This window comes from Copadichromis virginalis, linkage group LG3, assembly GCF_057382275.1.
Source record: "Copadichromis virginalis isolate Kocher_CV1m ecotype Utaka linkage group LG3, C_Virginalis_male_GT1.1, whole genome shotgun sequence".
Lineage (NCBI taxonomy): Eukaryota > Metazoa > Chordata > Actinopteri > Cichliformes > Cichlidae > Copadichromis > Copadichromis virginalis.
The window spans coordinates 39,876,756-39,893,884 of record NC_140620.1 but is presented as its reverse complement, the minus strand read 5'-3'; the positions used below and the strand labels follow the sequence as shown (position 1 = coordinate 39,893,884).

General features: G+C 43.9%; 1 protein-coding gene, 1 long non-coding RNA gene and 4 other non-coding genes across 6 annotated transcripts; 2 read left to right on the top strand and 4 right to left on the bottom strand.

The window, feature by feature from the left end:
- The first annotated feature begins 695 nt into the window (after nt 1–695).
- LOC146714714 (uncharacterized) lies at nt 696–3,726 on the top strand. Its single transcript, XR_014918841.1, has 2 exons — nt 696–3,024; nt 3,092–3,726. It is a non-coding gene; the product is annotated as an uncharacterized LOC146714714 (long non-coding RNA).
- A 5,234-nt stretch (nt 3,727–8,960) lies between these two features.
- Nucleotides 8,961–9,034, bottom strand: trnan-guu (transfer RNA asparagine (anticodon GUU)). Its single transcript has one exon. It is a non-coding gene; the product is annotated as a tRNA-Asn (tRNA).
- A 413-nt stretch (nt 9,035–9,447) lies between these two features.
- Nucleotides 9,448–9,521, bottom strand: trnan-guu (transfer RNA asparagine (anticodon GUU)). Its single transcript has one exon. It is a non-coding gene; the product is annotated as a tRNA-Asn (tRNA).
- Nucleotides 9,522–9,937: 416 nt separating this feature from the next.
- Nucleotides 9,938–10,011, bottom strand: trnan-guu (transfer RNA asparagine (anticodon GUU)). Its single transcript has one exon. It is a non-coding gene; the product is annotated as a tRNA-Asn (tRNA).
- A 413-nt stretch (nt 10,012–10,424) lies between these two features.
- trnan-guu (transfer RNA asparagine (anticodon GUU)) lies at nt 10,425–10,498 on the bottom strand. The gene has a single exon. It is a non-coding gene; the product is annotated as a tRNA-Asn (tRNA).
- A 2,967-nt stretch (nt 10,499–13,465) lies between these two features.
- On the top strand, nt 13,466–15,627 carry LOC146714709 (tripartite motif-containing protein 16-like). The gene has a single exon (XM_085451073.1). It carries the CDS (start codon nt 13,674–13,676, stop codon nt 15,237–15,239), a length of 1,566 nt encoding a protein of 521 aa, XP_085307199.1. The 5' UTR covers nt 13,466–13,673; the 3' UTR covers nt 15,240–15,627.
- The last annotated feature ends 1,502 nt before the right edge of the window (nt 15,628–17,129 follow it).

Here is a 17,129-nt window from a genome sequence, read left to right as displayed (position 1 = left end):
TGTTTTTGTTTGATTATTTTGTTGGTTTTGGAAACGAATTTAAACGAACTTGTGACAATACTTGAGAATCACAGTGACACATAGTGATTAGGCATATGATTGAAAAATGCCTAGGTTTAGAGCTGTGAGCTATGAGCTGTGAGCAATGCAAAGTTAAATACATATATATTTGTATAAATGGGAAACAACCCTAACTTGAAAGTTTGAAATGTGTGAGATCCATGAATTGTTTGAAGAACTAGAAATTATCTAAAAATGCCTTAAGTGAAAATGTAGAGTTGCATCTATTCTCCCAAACCAAAAAAAAAAAAAAAAAAAAAAAAGGAGAAGAAGCATTCTGTAACTTAAAAATAAGGCTGACGTGTTGACAACAGACTAAAACACTAATTCGCAGGTGGCTATCAGGAACAGAGAGGCGAGCAAAGTCACAAACACCAAGGCTGCAGACAGCCACGCAGAAACAGCAGATAACATAGAGACAACGCCTGCTAGAACCGTGGAGAGGAAGGTCACTTCCCACGAGATTGTAGGAGTAGAGGACAAATTAGTTGTAAAGTCAGCTTCAGGCCACACAACTGTACAACAATTAACTGCCCTTTTAGAACTAGTACACACAGCAAGTGGCCGCAGGTGCTTTATTAAATGCATATATGACCCGTCGTGTCCAGTAAATTTGCTAGGTAGAGATGCTCTGACAAAACTTAAGATAGCAGTCATGCCATTCTTTTCTGGTATTACACCTGAGTGCATGCTAAATGACACCCGCCACATCCACTTTCCAGAAACCAACCGAGTATCACAACATTCTGAGATTTAAACAAACCCCAGGCCCAGATCCACCTTATGATCAGCAAGTGTGGAAGCTAGGAGAACAGCATTTGACCTTACAGCACAGGCCTAAATTGTGTAGGTTACGCAGTAACCACAGATAGTAAAATAATAGAAGCAAAACCACTTTCTTCTTCATGTTCTGCACAGAGCGCTGAGCTGATAGCTGTGATACGCGAAAGCTAAATACACAAAGACAAACTAATAAACATACATACAGACAGCCAGTATGTTTTCTCTGCTGTGCATCATTTTGCAAAAAATTTGGCATAACAGAGGAATGCTTACACCAACTGGAAAACCGGTTCAGCATGCCAACCTCTTACAACGCCTACTGACTCTTTCATTACTACAGGCAACAATTTTGCTGACAGAGCAGCAAAATAGGCGGCACAAATGACAAACATCACATTGATGGCAGTAAACACACATCAGATTCCACTGGATGTGTTGAAAAATGAACAAAAGCAGCAAGCACAGCAGAGCAGGCAAAATGGCTAAAACACGGTGCAGTTCTGACAAACGACTTAATGATGTGTTATGGCAAGCTAGTGTTGCCAAAATTCCTCCACAAAATGGCGGCATTAGTGACTCATGGCTGTACGCATTTGTCAACGGGGGGACTGACCAGTATTGTCAACTCTCATTTCTACACTGTAAATTCTACACTGTAAATTTTGAAACCTCAGCAAAACAATTTGTCAGAACGTGCATGACGTGTCAAAAATATAATGCTCAGGGAAACCTGAGACCACACAATCCATATGGACTTTATTGAGCTAAATGAATGCCAAGGGTAAAAATACACCCTAGTGGTTATAGATGTATTCTCAAAGTGGCCAGAAATCTACCCAGTGAAAAAGGCAGATACAATTTCAGTAGCAAAATGTATGTCTAAGTTGTAGGAAAATAAAGAGATGATTGTAAATGACGAAGAATGTAATGATGTCTATCAAGTGTCTTGCAGATCACAGCCCGGTGACTGGGTTCTGATCAAAGTGCTCCAAAGGAAAAACTGGAGCTTGCAAAATAGCGGAACGACCATCTTGCATCCATCAGAGCCAGTAAGTGAAGCCATCTAAACACAGCTGACAGCAGGCTTGCCCACTTGTTGTGATCTCGCCCGGTGGAGGGGTCAGCTTTCCTGGCCGGGGGGTCTACTCGCGACAGGAGGGTGTGTCCCGTCGTCATGAGGTGGTGGCTCTTAATAACTGCAGCGGCCCTGACCATGGCCGGGCTCCTCATCTTTGCTTCCGTGAGGGACAACAAGTCACGCAATATGAAGAAAAGGCAGACACTGTATGACAAAGGAAAGTACACCAAGTTTCCCCATGGCTATGCCACTAATTTCTGGTGGCAGTTTATGAACACTACAGCTTACTTGAATAATAAAACTGACTGCTATGCAAATACATATACACTTTCTGCCCACCAAGGAACGAGAGGAAGTGTATGGACTGTTCACTCAACGAAACCTGTGCCAGTAACGCGACACTGATGAGCCTCAACTGTCGCTCCAACTACAGCTACCGAATGATACTACAAACAAAGACTCATTACCAGACAGGATGTGCACGGACGGCACCAAGCAGTAAAGGAACCAGAGTTTCGCATCTGAGGAGGAGTGAAATTCTTACAGAGCTTGATCCCCGGCATTGGAGTTGCCGAGGTGCGGGATCATGTGGAAATCAACCGATATGCTCTGCTACGACGCATCAACTTGACTAAGACCCTGGGAACCGCCTTAGCAGGAGAACAGCAGGCCATCAGAACGATGGTGCTGCAGAACAGACTGACTCTAGACCTGCTAACAGCATCACAAGGAGGAGTTTGTAAGCGGAGACATTTATGAAGCTTTGCAGAATTTGACCATTCTGCAGAAATATGTCACTGACCACACATCTGGAGCAGCTACACCGCCATGTCTAAGAGTAATGATTTCAAAGATGATAACAACTACAATGACTGCTTATGTTGCCGTGCCTCAAGAAGAACAGCATCCCGTTGCAATTCTGTTAGAGGAGAACTTGTAATAACTGCTAATGAATGACGTGGTGATTAAAAATGACTTGTCAAGTGATCACGCACTGATTAAAACATTAGTAGGTTATGCAAGTTTTCATCCTTTTATTTTTTGAAGTTTTCATTTTAAATATGAAGTTTTCATTATTTTACATATAAAGTTTTCAATTTAAGGTTTGCATCATTTTAAATATAAGGTTTTCATCCTTGTATTTTTTGAAGTTTTCATTTTACATATTAGGTTTTCATCATTTTTAAATACAAAGTTTTCATTTTAGTTTTCATCCTTTTATTTTTTGTAGTTTTCGTTTTATTATTTTTTCTTGTTTATTCCACTTGTTATTTCATTTACTATGATTTTCATTTACTATGTTTTTCTTTTTATTATTTTCTTTTGTTTTATTCTTTAGACCAGATGACTTCCATTTCTGCTATGCTGACATTTTGAAAATTAAAAAATTGCTTAAGATACTTAATAAATAACCTTCACAGACAATTGTTGTATACATTTAAAATAAGTTAAAACAGGAGGGAATGTTACAGGAAAAATGATTCTATGTTTCTTTACCTTCTTTTAAATGTACAAAGATGCCTTTTGTCTGCCCTCTGCCTATGGTTAGATTAGTTTAGAATTATCTTTTTAGACTTTCCCAGCAAACACATCTTGTTTCTGGGACATATTGTTTTAGATTGTTTTATCTTCCCTAGCTCTCTGCTGACGAGACTAGCACCATATATGGAGTTGTTTTATTTTATCTGTTTATTATTTTCTTATCCTGTTCTCACTGTCTTTCCTATAAAAATTGCCAAGCCACTGTGCATGGTGTGAGTTGTTCTTAGCAGCTCACCCGTGTACACGTTTGATAAAGAAAGTAACTTTGTCTCATTGTGTCTTTATTTCTCCTGGGTTTTTTACAGAGTTTTCCCCCAACAAGGAGAATGGCGATGAGGCAATGCCACCACTTGAAAAGGTGGAGGTGTTGTGGAACTTTGATGCCTCCTCACCAGTGTTGGTCAAGTTACTTGAAAAAAGTAATCAGTAACTAATTACTGATTACTTCCCCAAAAAGTAATCCCGTTACTTTACTGATTACTTATTTTCAAAAGTAATTAATTACTTAGTTACTTAGTTACTTTTTAAAAACACGATTTACAACCTGAAGAGGTGATAAAGCGATAGATCTTTCAGCCCAATTCTACTTTTTCTGCATAATCCATCATACAAAATGTAATCAAATGGAAAGTCTCTTTTTTTAAACTTGTTTTATCAGTTTTAACCTTTTAACTTTATGCATCAAGCAAAACATTTAATTATATGCAAAATTCTCTGACTTGAATAAATTAGTTTAACATTTAAACCTATTTTCTGCACATTCCAGCACATAAAATAAAATATTTTTTGTGTTTACACTCAGTCTTTCAAATAGATGCAAGTAAAACACAGCAGAAAATAAATAAAGTCAAAGACTCAGCGGTCCTGTTGCTCTATTTTCACCTGTAAAGCAGGACTGTGGCAGGCGGAGGTTTACCCTGGTGCAGGTGTGCCGCGGTCAGTTGAAGAATCCGCGAGTTTCTCTGTGAGTTTCCCATTACGTTGTTGCGCACTCGGTGCTTGCTCGGAAGTTTAGGGGGTTTCTTCGCTGTAAAAAGAAGTTTTCTTCCCACGCACGATGGATGCTAATGTTTTTGTCACTTTTTATGGAATCAAACTCAAAGTAAGGTCAGTACTTCCACACTTTAAACGCTGCACGCTCATACTCTCTCCCACAATCGATATGTGATCCATTGTTGATCTGCACACAGCTGTTGTCACCAACGGCGCACTTGCTTACGTCACTGTCGTGAGACATTCTCGCAAAAAATCACGGTTTTAGTAACGCAGTAACGCAGCGTTCCTATGGGAAAGTAACGGTAATCTAATTACCGATTTTGCAATAGTAATCCCTTACTTTACTCGTTACTTGAAAAAAGTAATCAGATTACAGTAACGCGTTACAAGTAACGCGTTACTGCCCATCTCTGCTCCTCACTGTCCTTCTACTGCAGAACCAGACAGCACCAGAGGGAAAAAATAATAACTATGGAGATGAGCCTGAAAGACAAGGAACTGACTCCATTTGTACGACTGGGAAAGGAAAATGTCCAAAACACGACCCAGAAGCAGAATGGAAGTGCTCATGTGGGAAAGTTTACTACAGGGATGGTAATGGATACAGAAATAATATGTCCCGCTTTTCTTCCCAGGCTAATTGTTCTTGTGGAAAAATGATTGGTGGTCCATGTGTCACAGAAATGGTTTGTAAACTCTGTTTGGTATTTGCTTTAAATGTAGGAACAAATTATTTTAGTTTGAACCATTTCTGGCTTTATATGTATGACATATGACATATAGGGCTACAGCAGACCAAGGGTCTGACAGACCCAGGGGCACAGACCCCCCCCCCCCCCACAAGAAAATGCTGGGAATGAGCCGGTACACACCTGAGCACTCAGCCCCAGACACTGAGAACCACCAATAGACCGGGGCAGACAGGGAGTGTGGCGGGGGGAAAATGCCCCTCACTTGCGGGTGCCTGAGATGTTCTGACCTGACTCATAGACATTAAAAAACAGGCACACACAGACACAAGCATGCATTCCCAATCTCATGTACACATATACAAATACTCACACATTCAGCCAAAATGGAGACACACAGAAATGAATGCTGTATACACACACACACACACACACACACACACACACACACACACACTATACTTCCAGGTCTATGCACTAATACCCCCAGAGGGTCAATCCCCCCAAGACCCAGGAGATGCTCCCCTTTACTTTGGGAGGAAGACAATCAGACCGCCTCGGTCCAAGCAGAGCAGCCCACCAACCCAGACTCCAACCGGACAGCCAGCTCCTGCTCCCAGCTTCCAGTTCTCCCAAGAACCCTCAATATCTACATAAAAAATAAAATTCTGAAGTGGGCACCAGCACTCGGAGTGAGGCTGAATGAACAGACCCCCCTCTGGACATTGTTCAGTGTGCCCACCCCCAAGGCCCTATATGTATGACACATGACTTCTAAAAACTCTCTTCTTTTATTCATGTATTGATTTGTTAATTATTCACAATAGTATGTATAGTGTTACAGTGCCAGAGTACATATAGACCTTTGTATTACAACATGTCAGACCATGACAGGAAGGGCCACTACTCAAAAAGATATGACTGATGGAAAATATTGTGTAAACATTTCTATGAAGTTTAAGTTAAGCTACAGGCTTATTTCTCCATCAGCCTGCAGAACTAAAATAGGAAGAACAATTTGGCTTGTTATAGATACTTGCTTTAATTGCTGCATTAATTATTTACAGTTATTAAACTGAACAAAAAAATCTGATGATACATCTTCTGCAGAGCATGAAACTTGATGTTTCCTAAAAACACTTTAGCTCTGGTGGGAATGTGGTGTCGTGTTATTCTTGTTATGAAACGTCAGTATGTGTAAAGAGGAACTGGAAGTTTGGTCATGGCCCAGAGTGAACTGTTTAACACAATGAAGCAACATGTGGTTTGTTGCAACAAAAAACATCCTGACATCTCACCTCTGTTTTTGAGATTGTGAAAACGAATTGCAAAAATATTTTTATTGTTTTTGTTTTTAATAAATAATTACAATCCACAGTAAACCTGAAAACAATGAATAAGTGTTGGGAATGTTTTAGAGCTAATTACTCATATTACAGGGACACCATAATATCTTCTGACATATCAGTCTACACACAATTTAACAGTCTGGCTGAACGTCTGTAGAAGTATACAATATTTTAGCCTCATTTATTTATTTATGTTGCCTGAAGGGTGTAAGTTGAAAACTTTTGTAATCTGAAAAAAGACCATAGAGAAGAATTTGTGATGAGCCACAGGTAAGGCTCTCTTTTCCTGCGATCACTTATCTGTAACTCAGTTTTCTTCATTTGTTACCATGGTGGCCTGAAACTATCAGCTGGTGTCAGCTTGGCCCCTCCCCAGAACCCACAATATCTACAGGGAGTGCAGAATTATTAGGCAAATGAGTATTTTGTCCACATCATCCTCTTCATGCATGTTGTCTTACTCCAAGCTGTATAGGCTCGAAAGCCTACTACCAATTAAGCATATTAGGTGATGTGCATCTCTGTAATGAGAAGGGGTGTGGTCTAATGACATCAACACCCTATATCAGGTGTGCATAATTATTAGGCAACGTCCTTTCCTTTGGCAAAATGGGTCAAAAGAAGGACTTGACAGGCTCAGAAAAGTCAAAAATAGTGAGATATCTTGCAGAGGGATGCAGCAGTCTCAAAATTGCAAAGCTTCTGAAGCGTGATCATCGAACAATCAAGCGTTTCATTCAAAATAGTCAACAGGGTCGCAAGAAGCGTGTGGAAAAACCAAGGCGTAAAATAACTGCCCATGAACTGAGAAAAGTCAAGCGTGCAGCTGCCAAGATGCCACTTGCCACCAGTTTGGCCATATTTCAGAGCTGCAACATCACTGGAGTGCCCAAAAGCACAAGGTGTGCAATACTCAGAGACATGGTCAAGGTAAGAAAGGCTGAAAGACGACCACCACTGAACAAGACACACAAGCTGAAACATCAAGACTGGGCCAAGAAATATCTCAAGACTGATTTCTCTAAGGTTTTATGGACTGATGAAATGAGAGTGAGTCTTGATGGGCCAGATGGATGGGCCTGTGGCTGGATTGGTAAAGGGCAGAGAGCTCCAGTCCAACTCAGACGCCAGCAAGGTGGAGGTGGAGTACTGGTTTGGGCTGGTATCATCAAAGATGAGCTTGTGGGGCCTTTTCGGGTTGAGGATGGAGTCAAGCTCAACTCCCAGTCCTACTGCCAGTTTCTGGAAGACACCTTCTTCAAGCAGTGGTACAGGAAGAAGTCTGCATCCTTCAAGAAAAACATGATTTTCATGCAGGACAATGCTCCATCACACGCGTCCAAGTACTCCACAGCATGGCTGGCAAGAAAGGGTATAAAAGAAGAAAAACTAATGACATGGCCACCTTGTTCACCTGATCTGGACCCCATTGAGAACCTGTGGTCCATCATCAAATGTGAGATTTACAAGGAGGGAAAACAGTACACCTCTCTGAACAGTGTCTGGGAGGCTGTGGTTGCTGCTGCACGCAATGTTGATGGTGAACAGATCAAAACACTGACAGAATCCATGGATGGCAGGCTTTTGAGTGTCCTTGCAAAGAAAGGTGGCTATATTGGTCGCTGATTTGTTTTTGTTTTGTTTTTGAATGTCAGAAATGTATATTTGTGAATGTGGAGATGTTATATTGGTTTCACTGGTAAAAATAAATAATTGAAATGGGTATATATTTGTTTTTTGTTAAGTTGCCTAATAATTATGCACAGTAATAGTCACCTGCACACACAGATATCCCCCTAAAATAGCTAAAACTAAAAACAAACTAAAAACTACTTCCAAAAACATTCAGCTTTGATATTAATGAGTTTTTTGGGTTCATTGGGAACATGGTTGTTGTTCAATAATAAAATTATTCCTCAAAAATACAACTTTCCTAATAATTCTGCACTCCCTGTATATGCAATTTAAAATTGAGAATTGGGCACCAGCACCAGAGGTGAGGCTGAATGAACAGACCCCCCCCCCCTGGACACCATTCAGTGTATGTGTCATGAGAATGTAAGTACATTGTGGAATAAAACTGAGATGCAGGTATCCAGGAGGGGGCAGAGGAGGAATGCCTCCCCTGCACCTCAGTGACTCACCTGTACCTCAAGCCCCTGCATGTGTCGACAGAGGACCGGGTGGCTGGATGGAGGTGCTCTGGTACTTCCTCTCCATACCGCCTTGATTGTTTAAAATATGTGACTTGTAGGTAATGAACTTGGCAGTAAGTATGCAGTTGCTGAAGAACAACGCAACCCCAAAGATGCATATAACCCTTGATAAAACGGTTGACTGCGTTCATCAAATGACCGAGTCTAGCATGGACGCTATTGTGAAACAAAATTGGTGCTTTTTGAGGATGCAGTTGCACTGCACGTTTGTGCAGCATTCTGCATTACCTGGGAATAACAGTGATATCGTCCCTGGGTGGGCTTGAACCACCAACCTTTCGGTTAACAGCCTAACACGCCAACCGATTGCGCCACAGAGACTGACAACGTGCAACCCACAGGTGTCGAGACTGGACGGGGGACTGGGGGAGGGTGTTCCGGTGTTTTTGGTTGTGGGGTAAACGATTGTGCAACAGAGACTGAGTAAAGCCAAGCAGGGGCCTCGAGAGAGGACCGGGTGGCTGGATGGAGGTGCTCTGGTACTTCCTCTCCATACCGCCTTAATTGTTTAAAAAATGTGACTTGTAGGTCACACATACTTGGCAGCAAGTATGCAGTTGCGGACGAACAACACCACCCCAAAGATGCATATCACCCTTGATAAAACAGTTGACTGCGTTCATCAAACGACAGTCCTGGTTATAACACAATTGTTATAACATGGTATAACCAACATAACTGTCGCACTGCACGTTTGTGCAGGATTCTGCATTACCTGGCAATAACTGTAATATCGTCCCTGGGTGGGCTTGAACCACCAACCTTTCGGTTAACAGCCGAACGCGCTAACCGATTGCGCCACACAGACTGAAAACGCGCAACACACAGGTGTCGAGACTGGACGGGGGACTGGGGGAGGGTGTTCCGGTGTTTTCGGTTGTGGGGTAAACGATTGTGCAACAGAGACTGAGTAAAGCCAAGCAGGGGCCTCGAGAGAGGACCGGGTGGCTGGATGGAGGTGCTCTGGTACTTCCTCTCCATACCGCCTTGATTGTTTAAAATATGTGACTTGTAGGTAATGAACTTGGCAATAAGTATGCAGTTGCTGAAGAACAACACAACCCCAAAGATGCATATCACCCTTGATAAAACAGTTGACTGCGTTCATCAAATGACCGAGTCTAGCATGGACGCTATTGTGAAACAAAATCAGTGCTTTTTTGGGAAGCACTTGCACTGCACGTTTGTGCAGGATTCTGCATTACCTGGCAAAAACTGTAATATCGTCCCTGGGTGGGCTTGAACCACCAACCTTTCGGTTAACAGCCGAACGCGCTAACCGATTGCGCCACAGAGACTGACAACGTGCAACACACAGGTGTCGAGACTGCACGGGGGACTGGGGGAGGGTGTTCCGGTGTTTTTGGTTGTGGGGTAAACGATTGTGCAACAGAGACTGAGTAAAGCCAAGCAGGGGCCTCGAGAGAGGACCGGGTGGCTGGATGGAGGTGCTCTGGTACTTCCTCTCCATACCGCCTTGATTGTTTAAAAAATGTGACTTGTAGGTCACACATACTTGGCAGAAAGTATGCAGTTGCGGACGAACAACACCACCCCAAAGATGCATATCACCCTTGATAAAACAGTTAACTGCGTTCATCAAACGACAGTCCTGGTTATAACACGATTGTTATAACATGGTATAACCAACATAACTGTCGCACTGTACGTTTGTGCAGGATTCTCCATTACCTGGCAATAACTGTAATATCGTCCCTGGGTGGGCTTGAACCACCAACCTTTCGGTTAACAGCCGAACGCGCTAACCGATTGCGCCACAGAGACTGACAACGCGCAACACACAGGTGTCGAGACTGGACGGGGGACTGGGGGAGGGTGTTCCGGTGTTTTTGGTTGTGGGGTAAACGATTGTGCAACAGAGACTGAGTAAAGCCAAGCAGGGGCCTCGAGAGAGGACCGGGTGGCTGGATGGAGGTGCTCTGGTACTTCCTCTCCATACCGCCTTGATTGTTTAAAATATGTGACTTGTAGGTAATGAACTTTACATTAAATACCATCATCAAAAAGGGCTCGGGGCAGGCAGACTATCCTTCGTATTTCGCAAATAATGATAGAAATATTACTAATATGAGAGATGTGGTAAATGAGTTCAATAAATTCTTTGTAAGTGTTGGGCCAGACTTGGCTGAAACAATTCCTGATATAACAGATTCTGTAGAGAAAGAAACTAGACTCATTGACCGCAATCCTCATTCAATGTTCTTAACGGTGGTGGAAGAAATGGAAATCATTGACATTGTTGGGAAATCACAAACAAAAAACTCTACAGACTCTGACGACATTGATATGGAATCAATTGAACTGGAGTCAAACAAAGAGCAGCAGAGATTCTTTAAGGACTGAATGACATTCAACAAGTCAGATCAGGAGATCCAGATTTAAATAAACATCTAAAAACACCGGCCGAACCATAAGCTGTTCTGTGTGAAAGAGGAAAGAAAACCAGCAAAGAAGACCTGTATGAAGTGTGAGAACTCCAGTATCCTCTTTGTTTCATTTAATGATGATGCTTATTTTGGAGCTAAATGAAGATGTGGTTCTGTACAAACATATGAAGTGAGAAAATGTGAATATTAAATAGCTCCTAAAATCAATCTTGTGCTAATTATAACTGGCTTATTGCTGCCTGGATTTTATAGATTGCTTATTCAGTGTTTTAAAATTTTGAGTGTTTCCTGTCAATCTTGGAGTGTCATGGTACGACCGTGTGGCAGGCAGGAGGAGGACCCAATAGCAATATTCACAAACACGGGGATGAACTTAAGAAACACAGCTTTAATGCTGGCAGGACAGAATACAGGACATGCAAAACTAAACCGGAAAAACGTAAACTAATACTCGAAGGTAGACACAGGGAGATCCACACAACATGAGGGAGAACGCGACGCCGAACAGAGGGAGACTCAGACAGAAATACACAGAGGGTAAACGAGGAAAGTGGGAACACACGGGGAACACAGGTGATACTGATAATCATAACGAGACAGGGCGGGGTGAACTGAACATGACATGTACAGGCACAGAGGTTCAGACAGGAGGAGAGAGAGCACGGGGAAAACACAGACATAACGGGCTGGGGAAACATGAAACAACCACAAAGGGAGACGAGGGCTCATAAATACATAGAGGGCACACAGGGGGGAGAGAGAGCACGGGGAGAACTTAGACATAAAGGGCAGGGGAAACATGGAATAAAACATAAGGAGAGACGAGGGCTCACAGATACACAGAGGGGCACACAGGGGGTAAAAGCCATGAAGGGAAAACACTTAGGGAACAACACAACAGGGCAACTCAGAAAACATGGCCTAAATAAGGAACGAAATACAAAAATACAAGGAACTAAGAATACTGGGCCCACATGGCCCAGGACCATGACATCACCCCCCCCTAAAGGGCTGGCACCCGACAGCCCAAACCCGAGAAACAAAACCAAACAGAAAACAACCCACCCAGGGCGGGAGGCGGGGGACCAGGACGGAGGGACCAGAACGGGAAACAAAACAAACAACAGAAAACACAGGAGCACATGACTAGTCCGAATAAGGTTCAGGGGGCCGACCCAGAGCCCACAGGCACAAGAGTTCACGGGTCACACGGTCGGGGGGCCGACCAGGCGGGTGGCACAGGTGACAGAGCTGGTCCGGAGGCCGGCCGCGCGGAAGGCAGCGGCGGCGGCGAAGGAGACGACGGAGCAGTTCAGGGGGCCGACTGCGCGGAAGGCAGCGGCGGCGGCGAAGGAGACGACGGAGCAGTTCAGGGGGCCGACCGCGCGGAAGGCAGCGGCGGCTCTCCAGTCTCAGGCGTGCTGGCCATGGCCTGGTGGGCACAGGACCAGTCGAGGCAGGACCAGACGAGGCAGGACCAGACGATGGCGATGCGGGGGCCGGACCAGGCGTCGCTGCAGAGGCTGAGGCTGGACCAGGAGGAGCAGAAGCCAAAGTTGGAGCTGGACCAGGAGGAGCAGAAGCCAAAGTTGGAGCTGGGCCAGACGAGGACGAAGACTCTGAGGCTGGGCCAGACGAGGACGAAGACTCTGAGGCTGGGCCAGACGAGGACGAAGACTCTGAGGCTGGGCCAGACGAAGCACAGGCCGGAGCCGCAGCAGACGAAGCACAGGCCGGAGCCGCAGCAGACGAAGCACAGGCCGGAGCCGCAGCAGACGAAGCACAGGCCGGAGCCGCAGCAGACGAAGCACAGGCCGGAGCCGCAGCAGACGAAGCACAGGCCGGAGCCGAAGCAGACGAAGCACAGGCCGGAGCTGCAGCAGACGAAGCACAGGCCGGAGCCGCAGCAGACGAAGCACAGGCTGGAGCTGCGGCAGGCGAGGCTGAAGACTCGGAGGCTGCGGCAGGCGAGGCTGAAGACTCGGAGGCTGGACCAGGCGAAGATGAAGCCGGGCCAGGCGAAGATGAAGCCGGGCCAGGCGAAGATGAAGCCGGGCCAGGCGAAGACGAAGACGCTAGAGCTGCAGCGAACGTGGACGAGGCTGCCGGTGGAGCAGCTGGTGGCTGAACGGGCCCCTCGGACCCTCCAGCGGAGACAGGAGGCTGAACGGGCCCCTCGGACCCTCCAGCGGGGACAGGAGGCTGAACGGGCCCCTCGGACCCTCCAGCGGGGACAGGAGGCTGAACGGGCCCCTCGGACCCTCCAGCGGATGAGGTAGATGGCGGCGTGGGAGCCGCGGAGTCCTGGATGAGCTCATCCGAGCTCCCAGCAGGAGCTGACTCCACCCCTTCAGTGTGGAGTTTTCAGAGAATTGAAAGTGTGGTGCAGCACTCCTGAGCAGACTAAACACGGTGATCAGAAACTGGCAAGAAAAGAGCAAAACTCAGGAGTTCATCAAATTCCAAATTTTTTCTAAAAGAGAGTTGACAAGGACTTTATTCAACACTGAATTATACTCAACAAATCTAAGGAGGACCTCCTGCTGGAAAACATGTCTGACAGCATACAAACAAAAAGGAGAAGAACAGATCCACAAACTGTTCTCTGTGACATGTGTGCAGAGGACAGGAAACCAGCAAAGAAGACGTGCATGAAGTGTGAGATCTCCATGTGTGTCCAGCACCTCCAGGCCCACCTGACCACACCTGTGTTACTGCAGACTCATCCTCTGACTGAACCCATGGCTTTATGTGGGAACACCAAATGTTCTCAGCACGGCAAGCTCCTGGAGTACTACTGCTTGGACGACATGACCTGTGTGTGTGTTTCCTGCACCATTGAGGACCAGCACCGCCTACACAATATGAAGACCTTCTCCACAGCCCACAAAGAGCTCCTGGAGAAGCTGAAAGCTGAGCAGCTGATCTTACAGGAGAAAACAGACGATGAGAATGTGAGTCTGGAAAAGTGGGAGAAGAGTGAAAGAGAGAAGCTGGGTCGCTGCAGTGTGCGTCTGATTGAGGCTGTGACTAAGCTGCGTGACATCTCTCTGACCAGCGTCCAGAGCTCAGTCTCTGCTCGTATGGTGTCCCTGAAAACCAGCAAGAGCAGCCTGGAAGCAGCACAGAAGGAGAAGGACACCTTCAGTTTCCTGCAGATGTATTCTCAGGTGCATCAGGATGTGGAGGAGGCCAAAGCTGTGGATCTGAGTAAAGGGCTGGAGCCGGGCAGCCATCGGGACAAACTGGTTGAGGAGATGAGACAGAATGGGGAGAAGATGGTGAAGCAAGCGTCTCAGTTCTGGGGATCATTGCTGACTCTGGTTGATCCTGAACACCACCAGGAGCTTGTTCCCACTGGTTCAGACCTGATCTTTGAGCCACAGTCTCTGGGTCCTGGCATGTCGCTGTCCAAAGACAACAGGAAGGTTTTCCACAACAGCTGGCTGGGACAGTGCTGTGCAACTCTTCTAATCTGTAGTACCAAGACAGCCAGCAGCTTTCAGAGGTGGGTGGTCAGTCTGTCCGAAGAGTCTGATTGGACGATTGGTTTATGTGATAAAAAGTGTGCAAAGAACTTGAAGGATGGAGCTGTGTATGGACTGTGCTGGGAGGATAAGCAGCTCAGCAGCCTCACAACAAAGAGATGTAATACAGTTTCCCATGTTTCAGATAGATCATTCAGAATGGATGAATGGGAAGAAACACCTCTGATTAAAACAGTGAAAGAATACATGGTGTCTTCATTATTAATCACATATCAGGGGGAGAACGGAGAAGAGCCTGTACCACGACCGGAAAAGGTGGAGGTGTTGTGGAACTTTGCTGCCTCCACGCTGTCCTTCTTCAGAAGAACCGGACAGCACCAGAGAGAAGAAATAATCACAATGAAGCTCAAAGAAAGCGTCAACATCCAGGACCTGACCCCATTTGTCCAACTGGGAAAACAAAATATTGACGGCACGACCCAGCAGCAGGACTTGAAGTGTTCATGTGGGAAGGTTTACTACTGGGATGGTAACAGGTACCGGGATCATAGTTCTGGCTACTCTTACCAGTCTACTTGTTCCTGTGGAAAAGTTATTGGTGTCACAGAGATGGTTTGTAAACTTTGCTAACTGGGGCTCTGTTTTTTTGTTTTTGTTTTTTTTAACCAGATGGATATAAATTTAAGTGACGGATGAATTCAGTGAAGAATCTTCAGTGATGAATTTGTGAAATGCAAACTTTCAGTGAACAAAATTCAAACCAAACTTAAAATGTATATTCACTTGCATGTTTTTCGATTTCAATAAGTTTTTATCTTTTGCATTTGGTTCCAATGTATCAACAAAGTCTTTTAGTTTTAATTTTTCTGCTTAATTTAATCTGCAAAATGAAGATGTTTGCGTCCAGCTACTGTTGGTGCTCTCGTACAGCTCTCTGGCCTTATTGATGACAACAAAGAAACGTGTTGTTTCATTCACTGTAAATGATTTGATCAATAATAAATTAAGTTGATTTTTTTTTATTGTGGAATGTTTTTATTTGATTAATTAAAGTGTAAACATTGCAATTTAACTTTTTGTTAATATAAAAAAAGGAATTTTACCCAAATTTGCCAGTTTATTATGCATACCTGCTGTCTGTGTCCAAAATGAAGCCCATCCTAAAGTTTATCCTTTAAGATTTGTTCGAAGTGTTTAACTGAGTGTCTTTTTAGTCAGGGCATTCATATAACTCCATAATGAAGATAGTTTAACTATATAAGACATAAAGCAAAACATTTTGGCATTATTAATTTTATCCAGGTGCACAGTAAACACTGTAAACTGAGCATACACCTCACCAGATTTTGTCTTATTAGATAAGACGAGGCTCATTGTTCTACAGTAACTTGTAGGCACATACAGGGCACTATTGTTCTCCATAAATGTCAATAATCTACAGGCTGGGCTGTCGATTTCCAACAATCTGATACTGCAATAAATACAGTTGTTCAGTGCTGGCAGGAATCCTGCCTCAAACATCAAAGCCTTTAAATAATCACCAGGTATTGTGACTTTACATAACATTTCTTTTCTTTTTTTTATACATAATAAGAAAATAAAGGAACCCAGCAAGGGAATGTCATACATAAGATATTATGGGAAATTAATAAATTCAATCAATGGCATCTGATCACCCCATGTTAGTGTTGTTCCTACAATATCATAATGACTGCAACTGACCAATCATGTTGTCTGAGCTGTTCAGTTAGCACTTGACAAGAAAACTCTCACTAGAAAACCAACATAAAAACCCCTAAATTTGGCTAACAGAAAACGTAACTTGATAATATGGTTCTTATATTGTATAAATTAACAAAGAAAACACTTGAAATGTTCACCATTAGTTTCAGAAAGAGGTTAGGATACAGAGTCTCTTTAATTTCATGAGTACACGCTGTAAATGATTTAATCAATTATAAAGTCATTGGAGTTTGAAGTTGTGAAATGTTTTTATTTACTGGATGAAATGTAATGTGAGTTTTTGAGATATAAAAACTGCCTTTTTTTAAAAGTTTAGATACATATGACAAAAAAGAACAAGTTTACATAAGAACAATTTGAAATGGTGAAATGAACTGTGTGAAACTAAATCCTGTAAAATACCCACACTGAAGGACTTTTGAAGCTAACATGAAGGTTATAATCACTACAATAAATCGATTGAATGTCTCGCTCGTAAAAGAAAACACACACTAACTTTGGTTTGAACAGGAGCAGCTGAACCAGGTAAGACAAAAGTATAAATAGATTCAACAACATTTGTGGCTTTAGGTACAGATGCTTTTGCTCATGCAAACAACCACATCATCAACACCTCCTGTTGGTTTTGATTCTCAGTGTTCTTGGATCTACTGTCAGCTGTGGAAAATGTGCACACTGAGCAAGGAAATGCTGGGTGTAGGTACAGTAAGGACAGTATGGAGACCCTTCTTTTGGCTCGGTGCTGGGGGGTGGGACATTCCTGGGGCTGGTGTTTAC